This window comes from Diadema antillarum, unplaced genomic scaffold, assembly GCF_040938485.1.
Source record: "Diadema antillarum isolate AM-2024a unplaced genomic scaffold, OU_Dant_1.0 seq00000782_RagTag, whole genome shotgun sequence".
Classification (NCBI taxonomy): Eukaryota; Metazoa; Echinodermata; class Echinoidea; order Diadematoida; family Diadematidae; genus Diadema; species Diadema antillarum.
The window spans coordinates 2,142,442-2,169,193 of NW_027271670.1; the positions used below are offsets into that span (position 1 = coordinate 2,142,442).

A 26,752-nucleotide genomic window follows, 5' to 3' on the forward strand; every position below is an offset into this window, starting at 1 on the left:
CCTCAGCCGCTATCATGATCAGCTGATCGTCAGTGTTGATCGTAATAGAACGAGTGATATGCACTGTCTTTCTTCTCTCTCTTGATCGCGCACAAACATACTAAGTAGTCTATTTACCAGTCGTTTCAGGCTTACGTAATTAAGTAGGCCTATAAAGCAGATTAGTGTTCTGCAGGAGGTTAGCTGATAGGGCCTACTGTAAATAGGCCCGAGAGTTACTGCAATCAAGAGACATCATGTATGTTGCCCGAAGTATAAACATAATGTATTCATGGTCAAACAAAGACTCGATAATGAATTTGCGGTAACCAAAGAAGCGAATAATCAACAGTCGGGGAAGCATCATTTCATATGCTTTATCGCTGTATGTGATAACAAACTATTTCTATTCAACTTTATTGTCAAATATCATAAGCAGTTATGAACACCTGCTACGAATAATGTCAGGTAGATGTGCTGGCAAGTAGGCCTATTGTAATAAGGATTAAACATGAATAATAGTCACATTACAAATGTTTATATCTCAATCTAAATTTACATCTAACCAAATCAGGAATTGACTGTTAGTGCAAATTTCCTTTCTTTTTTCTTCTCATGCGCAAAGTCGAACTACGAAATGGCCTGTGTAATATTCCGAGACTGCCCCGTGAACAGCAAAGGAAGGGGCGGGGGAGGGAGGGTGATATAATGGGAGTCTTATTATATAATCTTCTCCTCATCATCCAGGATCAAAATGTCAAAATGGTATAACGTCGAAGGGAAATCATTTCGATTATTCCACTTTTTTATGATTGAAAATAAATGAGCATAGCCCTATAAACAATATATAGAAATGATATCACATGAATATTGCCTTTCATCGACGTATATATAGATAGCCTACCCATCGAGTCAGTGTTTTGAGTATTTTATATATAGCTGTGATAAAAAAAAAAGAAGAAGAAGAAGGAAATACAATGGGAACAAAACTACATACTCGGGTGGGATTCGAAACCACTACACGAACTTTTGATTGTTAGACAGTACGTCATTATCATCAACTACTGAGCTCCGCAATGACGGTAGTTGATCCCACGTCCTTATGGCAGTGCATTGGTATACTGAAAGATACGTTGAGTTGTTTCGGGAAAGAAAAAGGAAAAACTAGTGATAACATTGAATTTTCTTGTTGCAAATGATTATTCTTTTCATGCTAATTTGCATAAGGACTTTCCACTTTTCATTTACGTATTACAATAACGTAAACTAAACGTTACCTTTTTTTTTAATTTACAAGCAGCAAAGAAAAAATCTGATCTGACGCTGTAACAAAAATTGGAGCATTCAGAATTTCGAGAAAAATTACAATCTTTGCATGATTAAATAAATAAATAAATGAGATAAAACAACAATAGATTTATTCTATTTGGCTTTGTATTCTAATAGAATACGTGATGAGACACCAACACAACAAGTTTAAATCATAATCGGTCGATAAATTACCCTTTTTAGGGGGGGGGGCAATGTGCATGGACGCAGCATCCCCAACTTGTGGCAGCAGTAGGCCTACCTGCACTCTAGCTTTTACCCTATTCATGAAAATTGATACATGTGGCGCCGGCCAAACAGCAGTAAGAAGATGTCGGCCTATGTAGGCTTATATCGTCGACTCTCTTTTTTTTCTTTCCTGAAGGGAATATTAATATCACAAATAAATAAATAAATAAATTTTAAAAAAAATTGCTCTCATGAAATATCTGCATGCTAAGCCAAACACAAATTCTACCCACAAGTGCAACCCTACCCCTAACCCTAATCCTAATCCTCACATCGAACTAAACCTAAAACCCTGTCACAACATTAAAACAACCCTAAACTACAAGTGTAAACCAATTAGTCCTTGGTGAATACGCAGTTCTCCTTCAAAAGCTACCTTCAGCTGTAATTATTTGAAACATTTCGCCTCATAACCTGGGTTATTTGTTATCTGATATATGTTGATCTTGTTAGATCCATTTTCTGTAATCTCTGTTGTATATTTCTGTAGTGTTATTTGTCAGTTTCGTTTGACTTTTATGAATGAGTTTGTGACACAGGGTCTCTAGGGAGAACAGTGCGTTGACTACTGATAGGGCCACCCTGTATAAATATGACTAAATAAATAAATAAATAAATAAACAAAATTAGTCCATCAGGGTTGATCGTCACAAAAATGTGGGGACGGCTGTACCGTGGATCACTCTAGGTGGCAGCAGACAAGATTGAGACTTGACCGTATTCGTGCTGCATGGCTCTGAAACAGCCTGCGACGATGGGTCACATTTTTGTGGACTTGTATGTGGGTGTTGTATGTATGTATGGGGGTGTTGTAGGCAAGTGTGTGTATGTGTATGTGTGTGTGTGTGTGTGTGTGTGTGTGTGTGTGTGTGTGTGTGTGTGTGTGTGTGTGCGTGTGTCTGTTTGTCCTTGTGTGCGTGTGTGTATGTGTGCGCTGAAAATGATGAAGATTGTTGTGCTTTGAAATTTTACTCTTTTTCTTCAAACTTAATTTCATCTACTTTAAAGTCTAGTCAAGCTGGAAATATAACATGCATAATTATTTTGTTGTTGCTGCTTTTTTTTCACTTGCGGGTGGATTCTAGAACAGATAGAACTGGTAAATTCGTTGCCGCAATAACCACATTTCACTTGTAATCATGTCATTTTTTTTTCATTTTTATGTTTGTCTCATGGTAATGGTTGATTTACATGGATGTCTTGCTATTAAAATTCGCACTATGTACATCATATTACATTATTATCATTATGCATCATTATTATATGTGGGCCTCTCTGTTCACTCCGCTCACGCACCTGCTAATCTCGCTGACATAATACAGAGAACAAACAACGACAAAACGAAAGCTAGGGGAAAATAAAAGCCTCTTTTTATTTATTTCATTTACAAAGCGTCATCAGTTATACTTACCCCTGTAACCGTTCCTATATAATGAACATCCTGAGGATTAGGACCGGCGAAAATAACATTTGTGTGTGTGTGTGTGTGTGTGTGTGTGTGTGTGTGTCTGTGTCTGTGTGTGTGTGTGTGTGTGTGTGTGTGTGTGTGTGTGTGTGTACATTATCATCATTGTAATTCAATTCAATTCCGTGGCTATTCCATTTTATTGTCTGTGATGGAAATTTGTTTCGTTTGCTTGCATACACGTTACATCGTTACGTGCATATAAAATGCATACATTACAGATCAATCAACGTAGGTATATGTACATGTACTTCGATGCGGTAGACATATTAAAGATATACAGCATTAACATCAATATCCATATCAGAAGATACATACATAGGCCTTACACAGCATTAAAGAAAATTAAATCTGTGATATGAGTAAGAATTATTATGTGGTAATACATACATAAATTATACCTTGTTCTGCTATGATAGTATATGATTATAATGGCCAGGATGAACGAAGACTGCACAGTAATTGCAACCAAACATTGCTTTCAATCATGGTTTCCGAGAACGCCGAGAACACACACACACACACACACACACACACACACATATATATATATATATATATATATATATATATATATATATATACATACATATATATACATATACATATACATATATATATACTATGTAGCCTATACACTGACGAAGGCCCGAGGCGGGTTGAAAATTTTGTGAATAAAACCCTTCTTGCCGGATCTACAGATAGCGTATTTGAGACTCATTCTCCTTATAACTATAACATTCGAAGTCCAACACGTGGAAAATTCCAAGATGAACATAATATGTATAATATATTATATTATATTGATAATCTATGCATTATAAATAAATATTGATAAAGAACCGCCAAATTAGACTTAAGTAGGGCAAAAAGAACTGATGTCCATTTTCTGAAACCAAAAGTTAATACAACCCAGTTTTTGCTATGTAGATCCTTATGACTAAAGGATGATGGTATGTGTTGCAACAAGCAAGCAAGCTGCGTGTACTCACAACTGTACTTCATTGTTTGGTGTCAGCAAACAGCCGTGACAAACTTTACGTCATATCCAGTGGTGGGTCGGAATACAGACATAGACTACAAAGAAAGGGAGAGAAAGAAAGAGGGAGATGGGGGGGGGGGGGGTTGGAGGAGAACGAAAGAGGGGAGGGAGGGGTTATTAGGAGCGAATAAACCAATAAAGTGTCACTCTGAAACAACAAGAACTTGCCCAAATGCTTTTGCGTTCTTCAATACTTCCCTGTTATACGATTAGTCTAAGTCAACATAACGTGAAAGACTTTGGACTGTTCTCGAGAACCAAACATTGCAAACTATTTAAGACACAGAGAAAACGTGGGATAGCCATTTCATGTCCACCCGTCACAATAGTCACTACCGGGTGTTGTGGTCCAAATTCTTTCTTCAGTCCAGGCATTTTTGTAGTTTCGATTTCAAGATGTTGAGAAAACTGTTGGCTACCGCTATCGTCTTGACGATTGTCGACGGGATTCTCGGCGCCCCAGTCGAAGGTAAGTAGGCCTACGTCGTTTGAAACGTGAGATAATCATGTTTATAACTTATGAATTATTGAAATATTATCCAGGTGACTGATGTCTATAGCGTAGGCAATTGTTTACGTGAACACACAGGATCATAGGTCCCTACTTGTGTTATTTTGAAGAACGGTTCCGTGTCCATCTGCCTTGGAGTTGAATTTTATCAATATCAAAGAAAGAGGATTCTTTTAGCCAACTTCTAATACGCATGCCAGCTTGAGTAAGAGTAAGACAACGTCGTGTATATGATTTGGCTGAACGCGGTATAATCTTTAGCACGCTTGAGGGAAATGTTCCACTTCACTCCACAGAAGATATGCATAGGCCCTGCTCGAAATGAGCAGTCAAGTGAATAAAGAAGCAGTTATACCTTCCCCGGATAGACCCCTATACTTAACTTATATACTCTTCTCAAGGTTTTTAATTTTATGCCTTTAGCGGAGAGTCATTTTCCCCAATCAACTGATTGGATGTTAGGAATAAGATAATAAATCATTATCCGATGAGGGAGGTGCCCTGGAAAGAAGGATGAAAATCAAGGCAGCAGAACTATTTCAAAATTAATCTACAAGAAATCTTGAGAAAGTAAATGGTAATCGATTGAATCGAGTTCATGTATAAAATCTAAAACGGAGGACTTGTACAAAAAGGAACACAAAAAGCTGGATTCTTGATAGAATATAATTGTGATTACAAATATACCACTTTCTTTTCAAAACAATGAAGCTGTTTAGAAAACGGTAAGAAAAATGCTTGGAAATTTACAAAGCTACCTGAGCCGTACAGTGCTTAACACAATGTCATCGTAGACTGAATATCACACACATTGTATGACTGTGTAAGGAAAAAAAAAAACGACATTACAGATGACTTATGATGACTTACATAATTATGACTTATATATGACTTACATAGTTGTTGTTGTACAAATATACCCTTGTAGGTGTTGCTGACACAATCTATTGTTTTATCTGAAGAATAGAATTGGCAAATTTATGTCATACTCAAATTTCTTTTTTGATTGTGTATCATCATCTTCATTTTATTTGATTCTAATGATATATTAAAAAGGCGTATCAGACTATCCTTTATTTTGCATTTCATCGCTTTGTACATATTGAGTAATACGTTTAATTTGTATCGTGTGCAACTGACGTCGAATTCATGTTCATTTAAAATACTCAATGTTCACTCATTCGCGTAATATTAAATGAAATGAAAAAAAAATGTGTTCGATTCTAGTTATCATGTCGTAATTATTTTACACACATACATTACAATGTCATCCCCGGACGATTATATGCAACCTTGAATTTGTTGTCATAACATATTTTAATGCTTGACATGATATGGATTCAATAATAAAGGAATTGTATATGGATGCTGGCATATAGTTTACTATATCAATGTTATTCTTTTTTTTCAGCAATGATTCCGTTTCTGTTAGACCAAGTGGGTGTTTATCCATAAGTAGGGGGTCATACGTATTACACCTTTTAGTCTTGACATCTAGAATTCAATATTTTGTTGAAATACTTTTTTTTGTAAGTTTATTGAAAAATTGGTCGATTAATCACAATGTGTATACATGAGCTGATGAATACTTTGCTGTTGTTATTGTTCCGTGTAAATTCACGACAGGTGTTCATCCCAATGGTGCGAAAGTAAAGACATCACACATTACAAGGGTATGTAAAATTATATTTGTTTTGTTGCATTTATTTCCTGAACGTTATTCCCGTTGTTACTCGTAATGACATTATTATCGTATGTATAGGATATTTTTTTTGACGAAGGTAAAGGATACCTTGTGTTTCTTTCATAAAGCAATAAATGTCCTCGTAACGCACATTTTAACATGGCGAATAATGATTAAAAAAAGAAATAAAGCATCAAGTGTAATTACCTTTATCCTAACAATAGAAATAACATATTATTGGAATTTATATGATTCAGACAGTTTATCAGGTTCTGTATGCTTATTAACTATATATGAATGACATGATACTATACTGTAGCAAAATGCAAACATACCATAAACTGAACGAATCGTGATTAAAACAGTTTCACATAGTGACATTTTAAAGCGGCCGTAATTTCTCACAAACGCAATAATCACTATCAATCAAGCACGGATGGATTCGTTCGTATATGTCATGAGGTTCAAAGATCCATTTATAAAGCAACCCATATTAACGTAAGTTTGAAATCTTTCTTTTAATCTATTCATGACTATAAGATTCATTCATTATATTTCTTGCCTTTATATGTTAATGCATATTCCAATGTCAATTCGATGAACAGCTCATTTGAAAGTGTCACTCAATTGCTGCCGAACAACATAAATTATAATACTCTTGCAATAAGCGCAACTATAGACTTTTAACACTTTTGTATTAACAGCAAGCCCACAGACGCGAGCAATAATTTATTGTGCATAAACTAATATGATCCTTTTATCCCCTACTAGAAGCAAGTTTCAAGTTTTAATTCATTTCATATTTCTCATACATCAATATTACATCAAGAGTAATATTACAAGTTCTTGAACCTTGTCAATGACAAAAAGAAAAAAAAAATGTGCATACCTGACAATTGCCTGATAATATTATGCTGTGACAGTAAGGATAACTGGTAGAAATCGAAATCGGTTTATGCAAAGAAAGGTATGACGGGACCTACATGAATCCAAACTTGTTTGGCTGTCCATATGCCCAAAATAATTAATAAGTGTTTGTGAAAGAGAAACGGTGAGCGGATAAAGTTAATATACCAGGTGACTTGATAAAACCAAATAAGTGAAGTATAGGAAATGCCTATATGATTTTAAAAAGTGGTATGATTTCCAACAGAAAGTGTGCGTATGGTAGAAAACAGTGACTTTTTATGGCTAAAATTAACTGTTTGTGAGAGTGACTCTTCTTTCCCATTATTCTTTGTACGCTGAAAGGGAGACTTGGATATCCTCAAAGAGAAGGTAAGAACAAATACACGCACTCTTGGATTTTTACCAATTTGTTTAAATCTATTACTCCTATTTCCTTTCCATTATGCCCTTTCATTGATCACAACAATTGATAAATTTCATTCAGTTACGTCTTTAAGCACTGCTTTCAAGCACAATTCCATGCACGAACATGGGGAAAAACTGGAAAAAGTTTAACGAAAAGGATAATTCTATACAACATGCGAAAACATAACTTATGATTAAAGTTAAAAATCTCAAGCCTTAGATGTAGCCAGAAGAATGTGCGCTATCTTACGCTATAAGAAAAAGAGAATGAAAATGAACATTCTTGCCCGAAGCACACGATTTTTTTTTTTTTTTTTTTTTTTTTGGGGGGGGGGGGTCCTTTTTGGAAATCAACCTGTGCGACTTTCGGCGTTGCGGTGAATAATCACTATGTCATTCGCACGATACAAACTACATGTATTCTTAAAACTCTTTAGCGAAAACTATCAATCCGATTATACAATATTACTAGACCAAATAATCAATCAAAAACTATCAGAACAGTGAAAGGCTCGTTACAAGTAGACACAAGGAACGGAATGACGAAATTTCACATTTCAATAAGTTTTATAGCGAAGTAGATGAGATGGTTGTGTCAATGTCTTGCCAGTCTCCAGCGGACAAACAGTGACAAAGCGTTAGCATTGAATTACCAGTATTACTTTCTCTCTCTCTCTCTCTCTCTCTCTCTTTTGCATGATTTCAAGGAGATGATAATATGTCCCAGCACAGCAAATTGTTTTAGAGCATTGTGTTCAGCAAAGATGAATTTGTAAAGGAGTGGTTTATACACTTCATTGATTTTTTTTTCACAAAAGGAATGATTTTCTAAGTTGCTTATTTGTTACAGTGTAGTTACCATCTCACTGTTTCGCTAATTATCACACTGAAGAATTTGTAAACGCTCTTATTTCTTGGCAAGTTGTTTAACTCCACTCCCCTTTCTGAAGTTAACATGATCATGGAGCGGTGTTTTCCCAGTATGATAAATTCACGATATAGCAAGATTATGAAGAGGCAAGTTAAAAGTGCCGATTCCATTTTCCTTTTCGAAATCGAAGTTTCCAGCGTGCATGGTATCGACTATTCTGTACCAAGTTCTGTGATTTCATGGGACAAAAAAAAAAAGTCAATAGGAGGACGGATAACTAAAGTGAACGTTACCTTCGTTTGAATGACTCACCCCAATGTTTAAAAGCGCATGCTGAAGCTTTGAATGTTTGCATTGACGTTGTAAAGGTTGATTTTTTTTTTAATGTGTAAACTTCTTGCGATTATTGACCATTGAGCGTTGAAACACATCCAGAAGAAATTTGTCTTACCCGTGTCTTGGTATGTGTGCTAAGAGTAAATCGTGAGAATTGAATGGTTTATTGATCGTATTTCTTTTTTTTTTTTTAATGATTGCCTGAGCCATATCATTAGCAGTCAAGACACTATGAGGTCATTCATAACCGACCTGACGGAGCCTTTTTATTGTTATAGAGATTTGGTGGTGGCGACTCGTTATCAAAATAAACATATTATTATGGTAGTACTTGTCTGAATAAATATTGTATAACAGATAAATAATCTTGAAAATCATGAATTACAAAATGATTCTTTTTGTTTCATTCTCCCTCTGATGAATCCGTATTATAAACGATGCCATTTGAAGATTTATAGTTGGGTTGTATGTTTTTGAAAGAAACTTCATTTCTCTGTATTTCTCTCATTCTTTATTTCCCTCTTACAGCTTGAAGATTTAGAGGCGGACGTAAGTTCAGATTTCCTTGACTATTTTGTTTTGCTCTTTTATCATGTTTATCTACGATTATGGTTAAATTTCCTCAGTTACATGTGTGTGTATCAGCTATTTCATCGTTTTAGAAATATTTTCCCATCGATGATGAGGCAGACATTTGGCATATATCTGTACGTTCCTATGTCGTTTAGAACACGCTGTCAGTAGAATTCATGCGTTCTCAGGCATCATCAGAACACACATCTGAGAAGAAAAATAAGGAAGAGAAAAGTCAAAACGCTGTCAGCGCTTGAATTAAGTTATTGGAGTAAACAAGTCTATTTGATACTCTGCTGATAAATATTGTTTTGATGACATGAAGTGATTCATTCTTTTTTTCTATCATAGCTCGAGAAATTTGTCTGCGTCTAAATGTCAAAATGTTCTTCTTTGTTGTACATCATGCACCATTATTTCATCTAAGCGTCTTTAGGTCAGTGGGATAATGAATAGGGACTCGACACAAAGTTTAAACACATCAACTCATGTTCCTTGTACAAAATGGACAGATTCCGTCAGCAAAGAGTGCTGTTTAACACGTCCAGCAAACATCATTTCGTCACTGTGTTAGAAATTAACCTGTGACGAGATAACGGACTCTCGTCAATGAAGGTCGAAACCTATAATACTTTAACCAATGCGTATTGTCGTCTCTGAAAGTCAGGAATGGGGTGCGTATTTTGGGAGATATCAACCGCAATCAGTTCAAACGTCATCAAGTGATTAATAAGTGCGTATCTTTCCAAAATGTATTATATATGCAGACTAAATGCGGAACGTGGGCGTCTGAACACAACAGATCTTAATCAAATAAGAACACTCAGTTTTTAAACATTAAGTTACTCTTCAGCGTGTTTATTTGCTGGAAGTCTGACGAAGATTATAAAATACGAAACTGAAATACAAGAGCTCATTGGCTGGCTTATAAGGAACACGTCCATAGCTCCAAATGCTACGATATTATGATTAAAAAAAACTCATTTCGATCGGAGGAATTAAGTGCTCATTTCGACAAGTTATTGTTTATTGATAAGTGAAAAAAAAAAGAAGTTTGTTGCATCTGTCGCCTGTGAGCCCTTAGAGAGCATGATCTGGAAAGCTAATTTGGTTTACAAGGCGTTTTGAATCGGAGATCTTGAGTGGAGATTATAAACTTAATGCTTCAAATTACATTTTATGACCTCACATTAAATGCAAAATCAAACTGGACAACATGATATAAGGACGATTTTATTATTCTATAGTTGCTGCTGCTGTTACCATTTTTGTGTAAATTCTATATCATATCTAAATCAGAAATGCCGTCATTTCTCATTTTGATTTCTCACATCATCATTGTCATACTTTCGTCATCATTAAACCTGAGGATGAGGGGCTTCTAGGGAAGCTGAGATGTTCGCACTAAAATGGCCGATAAAAACGGTCTAATCGCAAGGCCTATCAAAATAAACGTTACGTTAAGTTGACATTATTACTATCATTCATCATAGTAATTCCTTTCATGTAACACAACAACAATGACGATAACGATTCAATTCAATCCATTTATTTTTCATTCTCATTTTTCTTCCAACAAAACATAACACAGAATGAATCAGGAATTACATCATACGCATAATCATATACATTAGAATGTGCGAAAGATAAACGATACTTAACAAAGTAATATCTACATACATACCGGCAAAACACTAAGTTATGTTTAAAGGGGGAAAAGAGAACCGAGAGGTCCACTGAAAATCAGTGATAATAGTAATTATAGATATCGACAGAATATGAAAGATTATGTGACAAAAGGGAAATAAGCACGTTCGGGAACCCGATCGAATGTCCTGTCCGAACTGTTCTAAGCAAAAAGTAATATGTAACTGATTAACGAAACACAGAACGCGATTAGAGCATGCATGCTCAGTCTGTACACGAAAAGCCTGCGTCACAATATATGATGGCAAACACTAAGACACAGATCCAGACCCTGCGGATGGTTGGTCAGTCAAAAACATCCCTAAACATACAAGATGAGGCTGGTTTATTATCAGAGAGGAAGTAGACAGAATGTTTACATAAACTAAAGGTACTAGTTTCTGTCACTTAGATGCCCAAATTTCCATCCCGTATGGTACTTGATTACAAAATACAGATGTCTTTTCACGAAATTATTCAACAAAGAACGTACATTTGATCATTTGCTACCTTGAATGAAATTTCCGATTCGACACAAAATTTAAAGGTAGTTACAGAGATATATCAAACTATAAACCTTTTTCTCACAGCGAGCATGATTTCATTAAGATGGGAAATATCCATCATGTTAAAGCAATCAAATCAGTATAATGTAAATATTTCCGCTGAATCCATATGATAAAGGAGTGAGCAAGTACACTCTTTCGTGTGTAGTGTAGGAAAACGACGTTAAAACATTCTTCAAGGTTTTGTACAAAAATATAGTGCATGTTACAAGCCATGTAGTAATACATTGGAAATCAGACATTCGACGGGAGAGTGTACCTGCATGCAATCTTTTGTTATAATTTTCAAAATAATTATTTGTCTTAACGAAGCACTCAGACCAAATACTTCTCTATCAACCTAATATTCTAAAATGTAGCCTTATTTGCAAGTGTGTATTTTGTCATCATGTCGGCAGTGATTTTCAATCTTGGAATGTTTTAGACATAATTGTAGAAGAATTACGTGCTGTTGATAGATTGTTCCTTTTTTTTTTTTCTCTCAGCTGGAGTTGGAAATTTGCGAGTTACGAATCTTGGGACTCACTCGGGCAATCTTGAAATGCCATAAAACACCATGGATTTTAAAAAGATGTTAGAATATCTGTAGTACTACACTAATATTGTTCCTATTTACATTCCACTCTTGCATAATGTTTCGCCGGTTTCTTTTTTTTTTTTCTAAATTGTACTTTGATACATCTTGTCTGCTATTCTTTCTAGTGTGTGTGTGTGTGTGACACGTCAACACTTAATCCTGATAAATTACTGATACTATAAACTACGAAATAAAGTGATTTGGCTGAAAATAGAAAGGTGATATACATGGATGATGACAGATAGAATGCTTGACATCTCAACGGTCTTACTCTAAAAGAAGTTTTAAAAAGAGTCAGTTTCTGTTTCATAAAACATGTAGGGATATCAAACTGACATTATTACGCTAAATTCTTGCACACTATACTGCTCGTTAACTGCCATTTTTTCTCAAAAGTTAATTTCTTTTGTGGCCGGTCTTTCTGACTAAAGTTGTAGCATTTTCGTTCTTGTTTTATGATAAAGTCTGACAACCTAAATTTTCATTTAAATGCTAAAATACAAGAGGACAAGACTATAAATATGTCCTCAGTTTAACAGTTTTATCTGGCTTCAGTTGTGCCTTTTCAGAAAGGAGTTTCTCGATAGTTAACGAATTTGAATATCACATTTGGTGTCTAGGTAATGAAAAAAGAGCACAACCCCTAGTAACCATACACACCCTCACATAAAAAGCGATGATGTGAGTGACCAATGACTGCATCGTATGGCTATAGTATGAATTACCAAAATGAATGGTATTATAATTCCCCACTTTATCACTGGTGTTGACACTTACAAGATATACAGTTTCAGTATCAAATACGTTTAGTTCACATTGTAGTGACAAATACGAGGGTTTACAAATTTCGACACAAACCGCGTGGACAAGCATGATTCTGGTTATCGAAATGGAAGACGAGTACAGACCTATCATATTTTTTCTGCATTCCGGCTTCTATTAGCTGGAACTACTCGAACCCGAGATCCCTGCAGATGACGCAAATGTTGACGAGGACGTCCAACCACAGATAGCCGACAATGGTGACGAGGACGACGAGCTGCCCAAAGTGCCTAAGCCTGAAGTGATAAAAACGCCCTCAGAGGCAGTAGCACCAGAGAAAACACAGCAATCCGAATCAGCTCAGAAGCCACAGTCTGCGCCAAAAGATGACGTCGAACGTCCTGCAGGTGACGAAACTGTCCCAATTCATGAGAATGTGGCGCCGACAAAACAAGATCAGGACCTTGGGGAGAAGGTGGAGGAGGGCGGCAATGCTGAGGTAAACGGAGAAGAGGAAGAAGAAGTCCCTGACGAAACCAATGAGGAAGAAGAGGAGGAGGAGGAAGAGGAGGAGGCGGGTGAGGAGGAGGAGATGGAAAGTGACTTTGTCCCTTATCGGCCTGAGAACGACGACCTGTACCTTGAGGAACTCATTATCCAGGTACGATTTATGAGTAAGAAATATGTTCAGATAGAAATCCACGCAGTTTGATAGCTGGATTGTCTAATTGCTTGTTTGTTTGTCATTGTTGTCGTCGTTGTTGTTGTTGTTGTTGTAGGAGCAATAGAATATTGATAAAACTAATTTATATAGGGTTGATTCATGAATATGTAATAACAAGTGAAAAGCAACTGCCATCCCCTGCAATCAACATTTCCAGACGTGCAAGACGTTTATTGCCAGAAATGTCAGATGGAAGATTGATACCAGATTGATTTCATTTTCCAACATCTTAAAAGGATTCCGTCTATTCATCCATTCTTAGGGCCTATAACAGTTTTTATAGCCAAATTTACGATTGTCATGCCTTTGAAAAATGACGATCAAATTAAAGATTTCATAACGAGTTGATATCTCTCAGGAATATTTACAAGTTGTGCATAATCTTTACATTGTTTCGTTACACTGTTTCTTTATCCTTCTCGATGTTTTAAGACAGATACATGTATATTCACTTACCTTCTCACCGCTAATTAATTCTTACCCCTCTTAAATTTGGAATCACCATAATAGGCACTGACAATCCTTTATAGAAAGGATGCCGAGAGAGTGGAGAAGATCCTAACGGAGGAATACCTTCGCTTGGCCGACTCTGAAGACGACTTTCCTCAAAACGTCGCCCCAGCTCCTCAAGGTAAGGTTTACTGGCACCTGGCATTTTTACACATCAGACCGCCATGACCCCTTGCGAGTTTCAATCACATGAACCTAAACTGTGAACAAATGTCTAATTAGACTCATTAAATTTTTTAATAGGGGAAATCCGGAACAAATAAAAGCTAACCTATAAAATAGAGTACAATCTTACTAGTGGCAACAGCAAAGGTTTGATGAAAATCGAATAAAAATTAAAGGAACATAGATATTGCGAAGTTTCGCCAATTTTCACGAAATAGTTCTTGAATAGTCACCATGAACATGCAAGTAGCGAATTGATGATGTCATCCCCTCACAATCCGCCATACAGTATGTACATAAAATCATGAAATTTTCCCGTTTTCTTTTTTCAACCACGAATGACATTATGTTTTACACTTTTAGACTAGAAAATTGATTTCCCCATTTTTCGGTGCACGATCAATGGAAACTTGTGAGGTGATTGGTCATTATCAGCTCACTCATTTACATGGCGTATTGTTATCAATTGTTCAAGTACTGTCGCACAAAAATTAGCGTATCTTGCTAATCGAAGTTTCATTTAAATGCCGTACTTTTACTTTAATATTGATCAATTTTTCACTGTTGTTCTTTTCATACATTCTACTCTTTCTTTTCAACCTAATTTTTAGCCGGTCTGGAATTCTTCTCTTAAAGGTTTCCAGATTTCAGCATGGCGTGTAATGCATTTCGTCTCACATCGGCATAGATAACCTTCACATCCCACGAACCTAATCTACACCAATGTCTAGACAATGGGGGCAATTGCTAGTGTTCAGCGTGATATGTACCAAAGAGCATAGAAGCTAGCGTATAGCTTATACTCTTTGATATGTACTGCCATCATTTTGTCTCATACGTACAGTCACACAGACGTGAGCATGACGTGTGCCTGCTTATTGTAAAGTTTGTCTCATTAACCAAATGTCAATGAGATTGGTTAGTGCTCAATACGTTCCATTCATGACGGCGTAAAAACAAAACAACAAAAGCCAAAAAAGCACACACACACACACACACAAAAAAAAAAGATTCGCGTAACCAGTGAGAGAGTGTTAATGAATTTCATCCAAACTTTTCCGTAGATGCGATGAAGTCAATTTATACCTACAGTCATCCTCGAATCGGATTTCATCAGTAATTGAAATGAAAAAGGGATGGGTAACCTAACCAAGTCCTGCAATGCAAAATGCCTCCAGAATAGAATAACGAGTATAAAGAAAACAGTTGGATAGCAAAGCTCTGTTTACATTGGTGCCAAAACTATATCGTACATTTTGATCACTTTATTCTTCCATCTTTTGATCTTTCTGTCTTTTTCTATCTTCCTCTGTCTCTCGATCCTCTCTTTAACTTTTTGTTTGTTAGTGAAGCCATCTTTTAATACTATCTATGCTTGGAACTTTGATATGAATTCAATTATCGTGTAGATCTGAGCAAACAAGATTCGCAGTTGCCGGCTGAAGAAGGAGTTTTCCAAGATCGACCGTTCACCGACGACGAACTCATCAGAAAGGATGGTAAGTAATAGAAATACCCTCTTCTCTCTCTCGCTCTCTCTAGCAGGATAATTTCCGTCCCCCTATAAACGAAATAAGAAAATTATGGGATTGCAAGATTCCTATCTATTAAAATGTCTATTCTTTCTTATTTCGTTCTTTTTCTTTTTAGTTCCTTTTTTTTTGAAAGGAAAATAATGTATTCTTCGTACCAAACTATGATTTAGCCGTTATTATCTAGCAGGGGAAATTAAGTGGTGAAAGGATTATTATTCCAAACGTATGACCCCAAACCATGACTCATGTGGTATTTTTGTGTTCAATCACTTTGAAAGAAGTGATGTGATTGCCGTCAATATGTATCTTTTCTTTTAAGTCACGAATGCAAATTTAAGGAAATCAATGTATCTGACAACATAAATAAGCAACACGAATGCGGGTGTTGGTTTATTGACCTTGTATTATCAATTGTTGACGAGCTAATGACGGATGTCGTACATACCAATACCCTTGTGAGGTGCAGTGCAAATATTTCTAAAACTATAGTTTCTACAAATGTTGCTTTCATTTCTTCCCAATTTTTAGTACTGGAAGCAATTGAAGCAAAGAAGAAAGAAGGTCAGTACAATCTTTCCATCGAACATTGTCAAAGTACAGTTTTGAGTCTCTTAGGAAAAAAGGGTGTACTCAAGCTTCCCACCTGTCATTTGGGATTTGTATTGCACGTTCTGTAACCCACTTCGAACTGTTTGACATAGATAAACAATAAAATATCAGATAAAATATGCTATAATATTGACCTCAAATAGACCTACATTGCTTTCCTAACATTAGTTTCTATTGTGTGCGTTTATTACCGTTAATTCCATTCGGCTTCTGCATAGGAAACACTTTCCCTACGTTACATGCACTTTTCATTTTGACATTTCATGCAACTATACTTATACCTTTTTACGAAGGCCAACAAACTTTTTTTTTGTTCAATATCATGAAACAATTAATCTTACTGAACAAGTGTAACCTCATCTTGTCAAATCAATTATCCAAAGTTGTAGGAATCACGACAGTGATCATCACACGTACACATACGATTCTTGACGAAACAAGTGTCTTGAAGTTGCTGCGCACAGATGGCATGTCAGTACAATAGTTTAGATGATTAAACTATACTGTGCATACTAGTTTCTTTGACAAAGTGCACATAAGGGCAATCAACTTGTATAGGAATCTACTACATGCCGTCATGGTACATCATGCCCCGATAGTAGGCCTACATACATGGTAAACTACTGACATGGCAATGTAATTTCGATATTCACACACCTTTAGACAACTTTTCTGCATTCTGCCAGCGCTGGATGCGGGAATTTCGTGATGATATGAACAGAAACAGTAAAGTGTTATCTTAAATGTCTTGCCTTTGTACGGTAACATAAAGCAAATGATGAAAATCATACCTGGTAACTAATGACAACCAACAATAACAGCCACCACAACTGTTATCCTGTCTTGGTGCGAGTAAAAACAAAACCCGACATTAAAGGGATGGTATAGTATTGGTTGAGGAGAGAATAACGCTTTTGATGTTAGAAACCATTCGATGAAATGTTAAGGAGCATACAATCCTCAGGGGAATTTAAAGTTAATTTGATGAAAATCGATTTTGAAATGACTGAGATATCCAAAAACAACGCATAAAACAAACAGATCATTATGAAAGTAGTGGCCTCTCGCAGAATTTATAAGGTTCGCTTATTTTTTTTTTTTTTGATATCTGAGCCATTTTAAGACAACGCTGAAGACACACTTAACAAATCAACTGTGAATTCCTCTGTTGAAATACATGTTCTTTCATATTTCATAAGAAATTTCTCATCTCATAAACACACACACACACACACATACAAAACACAGTGGCGGATCCAGGGGAAACGCAACGAGCGCGCGCCCGTTTGATTTTTGTTAAAACAAAAGAAATAAAAAGAAAAAAATGGAGGGAGCGCAGGCGCCCCCTTCTACGAAATTCCTGGATCCGCCCCTGCAAAAAAAAAAAAAAAAAAAGTTGGAAACGTGCATCCCCATCTAAACCAAAACTGTACCATCCCTTCAACAATAGGAAAAACACTCTCTATCAAAAGTCACACTCAGAAAAGACTTTATCTTTGCAAAAATGTAAAGTCATTCTCAGACAAAAAGTGTCGACTACTTGTATGCCCTCGACCTATAGCTCTCGACCTGGCCGAGGACAAACTGATAGCCGATATGGAGGACTTCGAAGACCAAGGACTGACCCTGGAAGAACTCATTGCTGACCTCCAAGACAAGAAGCAAAACGGAGAGCATCGACCAGGGAAAACCCCGACAGAGGGAGAAGGTAAGATTAGGGGGAAAGTCGGTCTGATTTTTATATATCTGAAGGCCTTCCTATTAGCTTTTAATGTGGACCTCCTCGCTCAAAACCAAGTGTGTTCATCCTTTTAAGTCATCAGGACATCATTTTATCATGACAAGCATAATGGTCCCCATTTTTTCTGTCCTAAGGGATAGAAAATTAAAACGGGAAATCCATCATTAGTTATGACTTCTACATACCGGTACCAACCTCCCTCAAAATATCGAGACGTAATGTTGTGAGAGGGACTCCGATGCTCCTGTGAAGAAAACCGTCAGTATCATGTCTAAATGTAGATGGACGGTATAAAAAAAAAATGTATATTGACAAGGTTTTGATTTCATTGTTACATTAACGATTGTAATCTCCATTCTTCGATGTTTGGTCAGCTCTGGCGAACAAGAAGAGTACTGAGGAGGACAACCTCTTTGGTGCTTACAAGGATGACCTCGAAGAAGCCGTTCAAGGGGAGACCAAACCACATGCTAATGTGCCTGCTCCCCAGCCGAGGCGACCCGCCATTCCACACACAGCCATATCTAAAGACGTCTCTAAAGCCGAAGCAGACAACGCCAGGGAGAATGAAGATGCCGAGGAGCTTTTGAACGAACTTGTCGAGGATCTAAACTCCTCCGTGAAAAAACCAGATGCGAAACCACACTCGACTGGGCACATGTAAAGAATTCAAAGGATTGCTGTCGAGTTGAAGATAATTATTCCCTTCAGCTGTTCCCTCATTTATTTTCCGATATCACAAGAGGCGTGGTTAACCACAGTAAACTGTCGGCTGTTAAACAGTTAGACGGATTCATGGCGCCGAGCTGAAAATCATGACGGCAAAGGAGAATCAGAAATGAGTTCAGCATGTCGTAAATCACAACTTGTGGAGTAGACATAACAGCATAACAGCAGTCGAGTCATCATTTTGATACATTATTAGCAGGATAAGAGTAGAACCCTATCCATACAATCGCATCATCAAAATACAGTTTAAAGTAACTCAACGAACGATTTAAGTTATCAGTTTTAAATCTACATAAAAACAGGGCTCAGCTACAGTTGAGTAGATCATTACATCCTTCCAATATCTAATAAGATTTGTGGATTTTTGTAATGGATTGGTGAAAGCAGACTTATAGGAATATGAAATGTAAAAAAAAAAGTAAAATCAAAGCATGCCATCCGATACGCCATATTTGAATTTGAATGCATTTACATGGTTCTGCTGAATCAGTATAATACTGCGTTTTCTTATGCAGTAAAGGATATGTTTATATTGCACTAACAAACAAAAAAACTCATTCAATGTGTAAATCTTTAAAAAAATGTGAGTAGTTTTCTATTTATTTTTTAATCAATTTTTATCAGTACAAAAGAATGTGTTAATTTCTTCTTGTATCTCATTTAGTGCAGTTTCATTTCCTCTTCGTACAATATTGTATTTATTCTTTTTATACGATGTAAAGCAATTTCAGTATGCATCCGATTGTTTTGAAATGTAATGATACACAACTTGTGCTATAGTGTAACGATGGCGAAAAAGGGGGAGGAACTATAGACGTAAAATGACGAAACAATAAATCTCTTTAATACTTAGCTGTCGTCGTTCAGTCTTCAATATTATCTGTTCTTCTCCTTTCTGTTAAACGATGTAATCATCTGGGAATAAAGAGTGCTTTGATATATTGTGATTGATATAAATGCTCGGTGAAAATAAACTCGTTATCTAGCACTTCCCTATGAATCGTGTCGTACATCGTTCTCGGGTTCTGCACTACTCCAATGTCTGCCTTTTTTTTTGCCAAAGAGCATGAACACACACAAACACGCACACACTCACACACAAAAAAAAACAACACATACACACAACTGATTTTGCTATAGATCATTTTAGGCTATCTAACACTTAAAGGACAAGTTCACCTTCATAAACATAAGGATTGAGAGAATGCAACAATATTAGTAGAACACATCAGTGAAAGTTTGAGGAAAATTGGACAATCGATGCAAAAGTTATGAATTTTAAAAATTTTTTTGTTGGAACCGCTGGATGAGGAGACTACTACAGCTTGTGAGTCATATGCGTACAACAGTATAAAGAAAATGTAAAAGAAAATTCAACATATTTTCACTTTTTTCGCATAATAAAAGAGCTCTTGACTTGCCTCTTTCTAAAGGCAGGGGGAATAATATTGCCCATAACATTTGTCGGTAACGAGTCAGGGGAATGTGTACTTTTTTCAAAAGATGAAATTTGTGAAATTCTCTTTATATTTTCCTTATATTGTTGTACGCAAGTTATTCATACACTGCAGTAGTCTTCTCATCCAGCGGTTGCTGCACAAGAATTTTAAAAATTCATAACTTTTGAACGGATTGTCTGATTTTCCTCAAACTTTCAATGATGTGTTCTACTAATATTGCTACATTCTCTCAATCCTTATATTTATAAAGGTGAACTTGTCCTTTAAAATACTAAGACTAGCACAAAAGCCACGAAATTAACGATAAGTAGACTACATGTATATTATGGTATAGTTTAATCGAGGAACTCAAAGACTATCATTACACAATGATTTACTATCAAATTGTGCGTTGTATGTAATACAATATATCATTAACCATATCACCTAACAAAATTATGTTTACAGTGGTGTCATCTGAACGTCAACACATCTTTTAGCCCATTCGTTTATTTTCAGTTTCAACGGTAATGCAATTAAAGTAAAACATTAAATCTGTTAAATTTTACATAATAATCATGCGAAAACAGTTTAACATTGTATGCCCTGTAAAGGAAAGTTACTGTGTACTGAAATACACTTATAAACTGTGAGTGTACCATGATTTCACTGTGTATAACCACACTTCAGTGTTGCTATTATGCGTCACCAAGTCATATCATTTAACTTTCGTCGTCGCAGTTTGCGTTTGTCTTAACATTGTCACAAAACCAAGAAAAATCCCAAGGTATATTGTATGAACGATCAAAAAGGATGTCAACAGATAAAATAGAGTGAAATCCCTAAATTATATTTAAAAAAAAACACCAGATATGATTTACATAAATACTAATAACACCCAACTGAAAAAAAAAACTGTTTAACTGCAAAGTATACTATTAAACTGACATCCCAACGTCTTGTGGCATTTATTTCTACTTTGGTCATAAAATCTTCTCGTAAGTCCCGAAAAAATCAATGAAAGAACATTTCGAGCAATTATCATAATATTACAATTTTTTTCATGTTGAATTTTACTACTTGACAAGATGCTTATCGATGAAATCGTCAACTACATGTATAATGAGTTGAACTAATAACTAAACTGCCAGAATAGCGTACATACATACACACAGCATACATCTGATCAGATACAGTCCCCAGTCATGGACATTTGATAATGTTTTGATTTTTTTTTTCATTCATTAATGTCTCGTTGTAGTTATGAACATTGGCTTCAACTATAACGGTGATCTTCGTGATGACTATGTTATACAAAAAACAACAACAAACAAATGATTTATATACGCGTGTGTCTCCAATAGGAAGGTTGGTGTTTAAAAACTATGACATTTGTTTTTATTATATAAGTGACTGTAAAGAAAACTGACATAGTAACAGCATAGATCTGCTTATTACCTCTTTTTTTTTTATAAAACATCATTTCAAATACTAAAATGTAAATCAATTGACAGGATCCGTCTTTTCTTTGCGTTGTCGTCATGTCCTACATCCTTGACCTCCTCTCAATTTTAGTTTGACATTAGGGGAGGAGAAACGAAATGTTGGATATATATATGGCCTTGATATTTGAATGACCAACAAGATAACAAATCCTGATAAACAATTTGTGTCATACAATTGTATTTCTATTGAAACAACGAAATAATTCATTCATCTAAATGATACGAGACTGCATACACTAATACAACACCGCCGTTTTCCCGAAATATCTATAATTACTTCCATTTTACACCAAGTTTAATACAGAGTGTGTTTGTAATTGACGATTGTGGAAATTGAGAAAAAAAAACAGGGGGAGAGCTTAACTGCATGGGAGATGAATGGCTTTTGTTACGAGGAGGAGAGTAGTTCAGTTACTAATCATCCATAATATTCGAGGTGATGAATTTTTCCATGGCCTGTCGGTCAAATTTTTGAGCTTCCCACTGCTCATGTCTCAGTGAGATTCACGACTCCCATTCTTGCGTAGAATCTCTTAGCGCCGACATTCCAGCCGTCAACATGCCCATCTACAGCTTGGCAGCCTGCTTCAACAGCATCCTGAAAAAGTAGTGGAAACCCCGTTGACAAAATTATCTTGTTCTTCGGCTCTGCATTTATCTTTTCGCCACTTTTTCTTCTATTTTTCACCTAAGGGCGTTGCCAAGCATTTGCAGATTTCTACGCCAAGTGGTATGCCCGAATTTATCGTTTTGAAATATCTTTTCCCTTTTACGCGACCGTGTCATTCGTGAAATATCTGAATTCACTGATACCCATCATGTATCTAAAAACTTTTCCTCATCTCCACACATGAAGGATTGTATCACCGTTTAACGCTTATGTTAAAGGGCTGTATGAACACACATCACAAAGCAGAAAAACAAAACAAGATGAGACTTTTTAGTCATCAAAAGACAAATACTGAAGGATGAAATCAACAAATTTAAGCTGAGATAATTATGACTTCGTAAGGTTAAAAATCCTATATACTCGAGCAAAGTAGTTGACGGAAATTCAACGATGAAAAGGCGGTTTTGTGATTTACGGTTTATCAAGACAGTTTGGTGCACGAATTGTCTATAACATTATAATAGTAAGGAATAAAAGGGGGATATGAGATTATCCCAATAATTTTTCAACTTATGTTTTGTCGAGGTATGAAGCCTAATACCAAGTGGTTTTAAGGTCGTTATTTTTTTTTTGGCAATTGTTGGGAGAGTGGTCACTTACACAATGTACAACGCAACATGGATTTGATATAGAAAGAATAACAACTGGAGAAAGGGAAAATGAGTCTATGAATTATTCAACACTATTTCAATGTAAACTTCCATTCTAATCAGAAAAAAAAAATGTTCATAAAAAGCTCCAAATCATGATGATCCAATGCAATATTTTCAGGGCTTTTGAAAATGAACATGTTCAATATTTCATAGATTTGGTGGAATATACGGGGTCATGTATATGCAATATGTCTCTCTCTCTCTCTCTCTCTCTTTCTGTCTCTCTCCCTCTCTTTCTCTCTCTCTCTGAATATTTGAACATATGAATATATTATATAATACATATATAGATAGATAGATAGATAGATGGATAGATAGAAAGATAGATAGATTATAGAGACTCTCATAAATTATGTTAGAAATATATTGTCATTCTGAATTGTTGTCGCTTGTCAATGACAATATTTACCAGTGGTTAAAGGATTTAATTGACTTTTAGGCTCTCTGTACTCACCTTTGCGATTGCTTTCATCAGTAACGTACCGAGATTTTGTCCTAAAAGACAGAAAAATAAAAGTATATGCTTTGCCGTCTCGTATATACTTGGAGTATAACCCTTTCTGACACAGGAACAAAAGAAAAGAAACTGAAGCAAAGATCTCATGTGCAAAAATTGAGTACCATATCCATCTATCAAGTATTAATCTTGTCATTCACATGGGTGTGAACGTAACAAATTAGCAACAACTGAAATGGAAGTTGCTGAAAGAGGCAAAGGAATTCGAATCTCTATCCAACATTTGCAGTGAATACTAATAAGATGAAGATAACCATTGTGATCGAATAAGCCAGTTCGTAATTAGCTCATGTACGCATTGGAACAAATGACCTTTCTTTTTCTCAGGTGGTTTGGCGCTTCGCTCGTTTTCAAAGCGGCATAATGCATAAGCTTGTCCCACGTAACAATTTATGGAATTCGTGTTCAAAGAAAGAATGAACTTGCGTTCTGACCAGGTGACCATTCAGAATTATCCATCCGTTGAAATTTTAGCAGGCATCCATTTTATTGTTTTGTATTGAATGCAATAACAGATTGTTTCTTTTCATATTGCGAAATACCATTCTTGCTGTCAGGTTTAGATAAGGATCACAAGAATAATCATCACATCGCAGATGCTTACCTCAGTGAATTAAGAAACCCAAATGCCTGTTGGTACAAATGACCTTTTTCTGCTCATGCGCAAAGTGGAATTACGAAATGGTCTATTAAAGTTACATTTCTTTATCTTATACGTCAGATTTCAATGAACGTTTGCCCTTTTCTTTTTTCTATTCAAATTATAAATCAAGTCCAGTTAGAATTGTTTTTCTTTTCACTATAAGTTCGAAAAGCACAGAGAAATCGATACGAATTAATATATAATCGGGAAAAAAGTAAGGAATCTACACTTTGGGAAATTATTTGAGAGCTGGAACCAATCTTTGAAATATTACTTGTTTTATGAACTATTCTGTAGCATCTATCTGTATAAAACTATCAAATTCTTACGTGGAAATTAAGAATTTGCTGGAAGAGATTTACTTTATTGACTTATTCTATGATATGTGGGGAAAAGGGCTTACACCCCCACCCCCAACATCCTCCTGCTTTGTCCCCTTCCACAAACTTGCTACACTAAAGTCTTCTCTGACTAACAATTTTTCACATTTTCCAACAAAAGTGTGCGCCAGATCGTTGAATATCAGTTTTAAAATGAAAAAGCTCTCTCGAATATGGGAGGGATATCTTCCCACCCTCCCATTGCTTGGTTCCCTCTATATATTTAGTACACTTTTTAGAATGGCGATTTCTGAATTTTTTCCTCAAAAAATATGCTTCAGATCGTTCATTTCATCAATTCTAAAAATACTATCCATTACTACCCCCCCCCCCCCCCCCCCCCGAGGAAATCCTGGCTACACCTATGTCTACAATCCTTGTAACTTTTTTTTTCCTAGACTTTTCTAAGTGTACATTCAGCAATTATATTCCATTTGATTCATGTCAGACAATTTGAACACTATACATGCATAATGTAAAATTACACTGTGAATTGTGTACACTACCTCTATGCTTTTCGTCAACGTAAATGCCGCACACAAACCACACGCGGCCCTTCACGATGTCGTAGAAGTCGTGCACTGCAGCGAAGCCAACTACCGATCCATGTCCTCCAGCCTCTTTGGTCGCGCTGAGAGGCAAGTATTCACCAACGTAGAATTTCAGCGAAGCATCCTCTCCAGTGAAGGCATCTCGTACAAGATCTAGCTCGTAAACAAAAGGAGAGAGAAAGAAAACAAAAATAAGAGGATGTAAGCGTCATACGGACATGTCTTTTGTTACAATTTTTTTTTTTCTAAATTTATTGAAACTATAATGCATAGTTTAGCAGATCCCATTTTGAAACATCCAACACCCTGGCGGAAATCGTTCGAGGGTTGCAACCAAAAAAAAAAAAAAGAAAAAAAAAAGAAAAAAAAAGAAAGAAGAAATTATAACGATTGTTGACTGAGGAAGATGCATTAACCATTAAAGGCATTATTTACCATTTGCAGATGGAACAAAATGCCAGCTTTAGTGCTTCAAAAAAGTTCTAAAATGTTACTTAAAGATAGAAACAATCAATGTAAGTATTGTTGAATATACAAGATGTGAACAATATTTATTATGAAATCGTTTCTAGAATAAACTGTCTACAGTTATATTGTTTATTGAGAAAAATAATGATATCTCGGTTTTAGGCTCTGTTTCAAAATATTTAATTATGGTAGGGCGTTTTGTGATACAACTGACCTACAAATAAGCATCAAATGTGATAACTCGAAAATTTTTTAAATCACTGTTCCCAATGGTAAACAGTAACTTCAATGCAAAGATTGAGTGGCCGCGAAATTCTTGGTCATTATTTTGTGTGTCATTTTCACGAGTCACTCTTTAAGTTGGCGCCAAGCACGACCGGCGCCACGTTTTTAAAAGTGGGAGGGGCAGTTTTTTTTCTGGTGCCACTTCCGGGTTTCGTCAGCTAACACGCTCCCCCCCCCCCCCCCCGCAAAAAAAAAAGAAAGAAAAGAAAGCCCTCAGCGCAACTTTCTGCTGCTTCTTCCGGTAAAATTGGGGGCCCTAAGTGGTTATACCCTTTGTATTCCTATGTATTATTCAAAATAAAGATGTTTATCTACCTTCTGCCGTGATGGTCAGTGGCGATTCCTTGATATAGTCTGCGAGTGCGGTTATGAGTCGGAGTAGATCATCAATGTCTTCCACGCTTCCTCGACGAACTACGTACGGAGCCATGATAAGAACTTATAACCAAACGCACTCTAAATATGTAATTGTAATGCACAGGTCCAGGCAGAGTGAGTCATGAACTTTTCATCTATCTATTTTTCCTGGGGCTCGATATTGCCATCAATAATGAACGTTTGGATAGACACTTATCAGGAGAGAGGAGCTCGTAAGGCACCATATGGATGGTGTCAATTTCTCAACTCATAGTGGTCCTTCTCGCTGACGTTTCGACTGAGCAGTAATTGCATAATATGTACCATCTAGGAGCATCTGGCCCAATC

General features: G+C 36.1%; 2 protein-coding genes across 3 annotated transcripts; one reads left to right on the plus strand and one right to left on the minus strand.

Moving 5' to 3' along the window:
* The first annotated feature begins 4,367 nt into the window (after positions 1-4,367).
* On the plus strand, positions 4,368-19,463 carry LOC139739088 (uncharacterized). Of its 2 annotated transcripts, XM_071649704.1 has the most exons (10): positions 4,368-4,512; positions 6,181-6,227; positions 7,490-7,516; positions 9,288-9,308; positions 13,105-13,584; positions 14,158-14,278; positions 15,732-15,821; positions 16,386-16,418; positions 18,028-18,174; positions 18,582-19,459. In XM_071649704.1, the coding sequence occupies exons 1-10, from the start codon at positions 4,440-4,442 to the stop codon at positions 18,869-18,871; spliced, it is 1,329 nt and encodes a 442-aa protein (XP_071505805.1). In that variant the 5' UTR covers positions 4,368-4,439; the 3' UTR covers positions 18,872-19,459. The 2 variants fall into 2 exon arrangements, with proteins under 2 accessions (XP_071505805.1, XP_071505806.1); XM_071649705.1 differs by lacking the exon at positions 16,386-16,418 and having other exon boundaries at positions 18,582-19,463.
* A 2,904-nt stretch (positions 19,464-22,367) lies between these two features.
* On the minus strand, positions 22,368-26,477 carry LOC139739107 (diamine acetyltransferase 1-like). Its single transcript, XM_071649725.1, has 4 exons — positions 26,363-26,477; positions 25,250-25,447; positions 23,658-23,698; positions 22,368-22,478 (listed from the first exon to the last, which is right to left on the minus strand). The coding sequence occupies exons 1-4, from the start codon at positions 26,475-26,477 to the stop codon at positions 22,368-22,370; spliced, it is 465 nt and encodes a 154-aa protein (XP_071505826.1).
* Between the last annotated feature and the right edge of the window lie 275 nt (positions 26,478-26,752).

What these genes read in the sequence shown, in the direction of transcription:
- LOC139739088 (XM_071649704.1), top strand. Translation starts at nt 4,440, where the DNA reads ATGTTGAGAAAACTGTTGGCTACCGCTATCGTCTTGACGATTGTCGAC. An exon ending in TGAAGCAAAGAAGAAAGAAG is followed by an intron (nt 16,419 to 18,027) that starts GTCAGTACAATC and finishes CTCGACCTATAG; the next exon opens with CTCTCGACCTGGCCGAGGAC. An exon ending in AACCCCGACAGAGGGAGAAG is followed by an intron (nt 18,175 to 18,581) that starts GTAAGATTAGGG and finishes ATGTTTGGTCAG; the next exon opens with CTCTGGCGAACAAGAAGAGT.
- LOC139739107 (XM_071649725.1), bottom strand. Translation starts at nt 26,477, where the DNA reads ATGGCTCCGTACGTAGTTCGTCGAGGAAGCGTGGAAGACATTGATGAT. An exon ending in CGTTGACGAAAAGCATAGAG is followed by an intron (nt 23,699 to 25,249) that starts GTAGTGTACACA and finishes TCTGTCTTTTAG; the next exon opens with GACAAAATCTCGGTACGTTA. An exon ending in TGATGAAAGCAATCGCAAAG is followed by an intron (nt 22,479 to 23,657) that starts GTGAGTACAGAG and finishes CTACTTTTTCAG; the next exon opens with GATGCTGTTGAAGCAGGCTG.